Below are 6205 nucleotides of genomic sequence, written 5' to 3' on the forward strand. Positions count from 1 at the left end.
TGAATCTAAAAAGGAGCAAATGTCAATTGTTTTGAGATTTGTTGACAAAGATGGTTGTGTTCAAGAACGCTTTTTCGAGCTTATTCAAGTCAAAGACATTGTTGCATAAACATTAAAGCAAGGTATTTTTTCTGTCCTCTCTAATCATAGTCTTGATGTCCAGTCTATTCGAGGACAAGGTTACGATGGTGCAAGTAACATGTGTGGACAATGAAATGGCTTGCAAGCTTTAATTTCAAGTGAATGTCCTTACGCTTATTAAGTTCATTGTTTTGCACATCGTTTACATTTGGCGTTAGTTGCTGCATCTAGAGAAGTTATTCCTCTCCATCAATTCTTCACCAAGTTAAACTTTATTGTTAATATTGTTGGTGCATCATGTAAGCGTAATGACCAATTAAAAGCTGCTCAAGCCACAAATATTTCTCATTTACTTAAGATTGATGAACTAGAAAGTGGGACAAGGCTTAATCAAAAGGTTCTTTACAAAGGGCAGGTGATACTCGTTGGAGTTCCTACTTGAAATCTATTTCTAGTCTCAAAGATGTTTAGTGCAACATGTGAAGTTTTATTAAATATTATTGACGATGGCACTACTTCTACTCGACGAGGAGATACTGATGCAGCGTATGAGTCGGTAACTTCTTTTGACTTTGTTTTCATTTTTCATCTCATGAAAAAAATTCTAGAGATTTCTAATATACTTTGTCAAGGTTTGCAACTTCAGTCTCAAGATATTTTAAATGCAATGCATTTGGTTTCATCTGCTAAGATTCTCATTCAAAAGCTAAGAAAAGATGGATGGGATGAATTAGTTGATGAGACGAAATCTTTTTGCGAACCTATTAATACACCTATACCAGATTTTAGTGCTCATTATACTGCAAGATATTTTCAATGCAGTGATAGACTTTCAACTTCAAGAATTAAACAACAAATTCAATGATAACACAATGGAGTTACTCATTCTTAGTTTAGCTTTAAATCCAAGATAGAGGCATGTATCATTTAGAACTGATGACATTTGCAAGTTGGTACAAAAAATTTACCCAAAAGACTTTACAGAATATGAGATGATACAACTAAGGGTGCAATTTGATCATTTTGATCATGTGCGACAGCTTCCTGATTTTACAATTTTGGCTACTATTTCTGATTTATGTTAGTGGTTGGTAAGAACTAGAAAAGCAGAAGTCTTTTCCTCTTGTGTATAGAACGGTAACTCTTATTCTTACACTTCCAGTTTCTACAGCTACCACAGAGCGTTCTTTTTCAGCTATGAATACAGTGAAGACTACAATTCGTAATAAGATGGAAGATAAATTTTTAAATTATTGTTTGCTCTTGTATATTGAAAAGGAAATCACTGAAAAATTTAGTTTTGATTCACTTATAAATGATTTTTATGATATGCAAGAAAGACATTCTACATTTTAATATTGATTATGAATTTAATGATGTGTTTTGAAATATTAGTTTTACTAAAATTTTAATAGTTTGGTCACCCATATCGTCTAATCATGGGTCTGTCCCTAGAGGCTCGTATGCCTTCCAATAACCCCCACATTTTCCATTTTCAAGCTCACCTTCTGGAGTCTCATAATCAAGCCCACTTGTCTTCGACTTTCCATTTTAAAGCCCACTTTCTGAAGGCTCATCACAATGTCCCCTTGCATTTCAATAACCACCACACTTTCCATTTCCAAGGCCACTTTCTCAAGTATCATCACCAAGCACTCCAACCAAGGCTTGATTAGCTTAAGTTTATTGTTAGTTTCAATTTGTTTGCTCTTTTAGTTATCATTAGTTCACGTTATTTTCATTGTAGTTTCTATTATTCAGTTAAATAAAAATGTTTTAGTATTATCTATAAATATGTCTCCACATGTACATACGAGTCATATTATAATAAATATTTATCTTTTTACTAGATACAAACTACGTGCAATATGTACGTTTGCTTAGTTTTATTTATAGAATTTATTAATTATTTTTATTTAATTTATATTAATGTCATAAAATTTTGAAATAAATATCATATTTTAATTAAATAATTTATTTATTTTTGTTTAAGTTTATGTTTGTTATAATTTTTGAATTTACGAGTGACAACAAGAGATTATATATTATGTATTTAATGTAATATTGAATATTATATGTGGATTTTAAATTTAAGTTTTTTGCTAGTTTTTTTTTTAAAAAAAAAAGTAATTTGTTGGTAATTCACAGTAGATTATATTATATGTTTAATATGATATTATTCTAATAAGTGAATTTAAGTTTAATTAAATTTTATTTAAGTTATAAAACATATGATTTTATTATTTTTAAATAATTATCATTGTAAAATATCTCAAAAATATCATATTTTAATTTATTTAATTATTTATTATTTTTAAATAATTATTATTGTAAAATATCTAAAAAATATCATATATATTTTTTTAATTATTTATTATTTTTAAATAATTATCATTGTAAAATATCTCAAAAATATCTTATTTTAATTTTTTTAATTATTTATTTTATTTTATTTATGTTTAATTGTTCACAAACTATCGTTAAATATAAAAATATTATGTTAAAGTTAACATTAAAAAAAAAATCTTTAAAACCAAGAATTTCTGTTATCTAATCTATACACTTATTATATAGAAGAGATATCTCAGCCAAACAAAATATAATATAAAATAAGTAAATTATTATTAGAATATAAGAATATTCAGAGCATACAAAAAATTTGATCTAATTATAAGTCTATATAAAATATATTAATGTCTATTTAAATATATATATCTCTTCTATATAATAAATATGTAGATAACGGAAATTTTGTATTTTAACGATTTTTTATTTTTTTAATGTTAACTTTAACGGAATATTATTATATTTAATAGAATATTCTTATATTTAACGGTAGTTTGTAAACACTTAAACTTAAACTTAAATAAAATAAAATAAATAATTAAAAAAATTAAAATATGATATTTTTGAGATATTTTATAATTGATAGTTATTTAAAAATAATAAATAATTAAATAAATTCAAATTTGATTTTTTTTTTTTTGATATTTTACAGTGATAATTATTTAAAAATAATAAAATCATATGTTTTATAACTTAAATAAAATTTAATTAAACGTAAACTCACTTATTAGAATAATATCATATTAAACATATAATATAATATATTGTTAATTAGCAACAAATTATTTTTAAAAAAAAATCTAACAAGAAACTTAAATTTAAAATCCACGTATAATATTTAATATTACATTAAACATTTAATATATAATCTCTTGTTGTTACTCCCAAATTAAAAAATTAAAACAAACATAAATTTAAACAAAAATAAATAAATTATTTAATTAAAATATGATATTTATTTAAAATTTATATGACATTAATATAAATTTTATAAAAATAATTAATAAATTCTACAAATAAAACTAAACAATGTCCATATTTCACATTGTTTATCTCTAGTATATGTATATATGACGTCAATTTTGCTTACTAATTAGAGTCTACAACGGAGCCACACACATGAATCTTTGGTCCAAATTAAATAAGGATAAAGGTTCAACATTTTTTTGGCCTGAAAGAAAGAAATAATAAATTTTGTCTTATTTATTATAAATTTTTTAGGGAGTTCTTTTGTACATAAGTTAACCAAAAAAAGTACCCCGGTATTTTCTATATAAATTTAGTAAAATAAAATATACTCCAATACTTTTATTTGGGTGGAATTTACACTCTTTTGAAAAGTTCTTACCAATCTTTCAAAAAAAAAAATTTGTCACCAAAAACACACTACTACTCTATAGTTTATATACAATGTATATTTCTAATTTCTATATAACTAATGTGGTTGTAAACATACATAGTCTAGTGTAATATAATTATCTTCACAAAGAACTAATCATATCCTCCTCCCCCAAATAATGTGGGTTATTAATGTTTAAATGTTATTGCCAAAAATTATCATTGATTAATTAGTCATTTGATCTTTATCAAATAGTTGCAATTGTTTGAGTCTCATATTGAGCATTATTACAGTCAGAGACACTGTATTTATATGATACTCAACACTACTACTATATAATAAATATAATTATGAATTGATGTCTAACTCTCAACAACATTTTATAATTGGTTTAATTTAAGGAATAATTACATTAAGTAACTTGTTTTAGTTTTAGGGGAAAATCTTGTATATTTTCACGGAAGAAATATTCATTTTGTTTTCTTCAAATTCTTAAGAAATGGTATGCTATATAAATAATTAAATTTGCTTTATACTAGCCATTCAAACTTCATAACACCAATTATTAATCACAATGAAAGGGTGATGAGATATTGTATTTATAGTTTATATTTTGGTTTTAAAAGATATTAAGTTAAGAATTATAAGGTAGTCAATAATGTAATCTTTTATCAAAAAATAATGCTCAAACGAGTTATTTATTTATTACGATGTCTTAGTTATATATTGGTCATCAGTAGTTATATATATTTTTTAATCCACCTAAATTATTAATAAATTTTGTTATATTATTAGGTTAGTATAACAACTCTATTTTGAAATAACAATTTTAAAAGTATAACAACTTTTTTGGTTTGAAATGGCAATGAAAAAAAATAATCGGTTAATTATTATTAGTTCATCCTCGTTACTCTATAAAATCCCTCCATTTCATTTCAATTTTCTTCATTTTTTTAAAAATCTGATTCCACCAACGAGAGCCAAATGAAAATAGTCACTATTATATTTGTTTTATTGTGGTGCACTCCAAGTATTTCTTCGGCCAAAAATCTCAATCTTTTCTTTCCCTGACCTTTCTTCGGATGGCCACCTTCATCACCTAGTCCACCAACTTTCTCATGGACACCACATTGGTCACTTCCAAGTCCACCTTCTGGAGGATCATCACCTAGCTCACCGAGTTTCCATTGGCCACCACACTGGCCACTTCCAAGTCCACCTTCAGGAGGATCACCAAGTCCACCTTCCGGAGGCTCATCACCAAGTGCACCAGTTTTCCATTGGCCACCACACTGGCCACTTCCAAGTCCACCTTCAGGAGGATCATCACCAAGTCCACCTTCTGGAGGATCAGCACCTAGCCCACTAGCTTTCCATTGGCCACCACATTAGCCACTTCCAAGTCCACCTTCTAGAGGTTCATCACCCAGTCCACCTTCTGGAGGAAGCCCACCTGCATTCCATTGGCCACCATATTGGCCACTTCCAAGGCCACCTTCTGGAGGATCATCACCAAGTCCACCTTCTGGAGGAAGCCCATCAGCATTCCATTGGCCACCCCATTGGCCACTTCCAAGTCCACCTTCTGGAGGCTCATCACCAAGTCCACCTTCTGGAGGATCAGCACCAAGCACACCGACATTCCATTGGCTACCACATTGGTTATTTCCAAGTCCACCTTCTGGAGGCTCATCACCAAGTCCACCTTCTGGAGCCTCATCACCAAGTCCACCCGCTTTCAATTGGCCTCACCCATTTTTCCCCAATCCACCTTCTGGAGGATCAACACCAAGCCCGCCAACCTTTTCATGGCCACCACATTGGCCACTTCCAACTCCACCTTCTGGAGGATCATCCCCAAGCCCACCAACCTTCCAATGGCCACCACACTTTCCAATCCCAAGTATTCCCGGACAGCCAAGCACACCAAGTACTCCACCAGCTCCTCCTTCCACCCCTCCAACGAAGGCTTAATTTAGTATTTTAGTTAGCATTAGGACTATGCTTCTTAATAAGTTTTTTAGTTATCATTAGGGCTTATGCTTCCAAATAAGTATGTCTTTATTATACATTTAACTTTTTGCCAGTTCATATGTTGTGAACTTTCCAACGTCTTTCTTTTCATTTTCAATAAATAAAGTACTATGTAGCTTTGTTTTTGTTTTATTTTTTGTTTTTAGTTTTTAAGAAAACCTTGATAACTTCATTACTTGCAGTATCAATAAGAAGTGCAGGAGTGATATTACTAAGATCGCGACATAGTAAAAAATAGGGAAAAGTTGAGAACTACCAATTTTTAGGAGTAGTTAACTAAAACTAGACACTAAATATATTTAGTTGAACTTTACCTATTATTATCATGAGATTTCCCAAATTACCCTTATTTGAGTACATGATTCTAAGTGTTGTTGTAATGTGTATTATATGTGTCATATTATA

The 6205-nt window shown here is 28.9% G+C and overlaps 1 protein-coding gene across 1 annotated transcript; it reads right to left on the reverse strand.

The window, feature by feature from the left end:
- Positions 1 to 1059: 1059 nt before the first annotated feature.
- On the reverse strand, positions 1060 to 5891 carry LOC133785749 (uncharacterized). Its single transcript, XM_062224965.1, has 6 exons — positions 5837 to 5891; positions 5538 to 5735; positions 5220 to 5474; positions 4839 to 5135; positions 1236 to 1294; positions 1060 to 1125 (listed from the first exon to the last, which is right to left on the reverse strand). Exons 1-6 carry the CDS (start codon positions 5889 to 5891, stop codon positions 1060 to 1062), a joined length of 930 nt encoding a protein of 309 aa, XP_062080949.1.
- Between the last annotated feature and the right edge of the window lie 314 nt (positions 5892 to 6205).

This window comes from Humulus lupulus, chromosome 6 (assembly GCF_963169125.1).
Source record: "Humulus lupulus chromosome 6, drHumLupu1.1, whole genome shotgun sequence".
NCBI classification, from domain to species: domain Eukaryota; kingdom Viridiplantae; phylum Streptophyta; class Magnoliopsida; order Rosales; family Cannabaceae; genus Humulus; species Humulus lupulus.

Excerpts from the sequence above, each read along its gene's own strand:
- LOC133785749 (XM_062224965.1), bottom strand. The coding sequence starts at position 5,891 with ATGAAAAGAAAGACGTTGGAAAGTTCACAACATATGAACTGGCAAAAA. Across the intron at positions 5,736-5,836 it reads GAACTGGCAAAAAGTTAAAT|CCTTCGTTGGAGGGGTGGAA; the intron begins GTATAATAAAGA and ends TACTAAATTAAG. Across the intron at positions 1,295-4,838 it reads AGGTGGCCATCCGAAGAAAG|TCTTCACTGTATTCATAGCT; the intron begins GTCAGGGAAAGA and ends TACGAATTGTAG.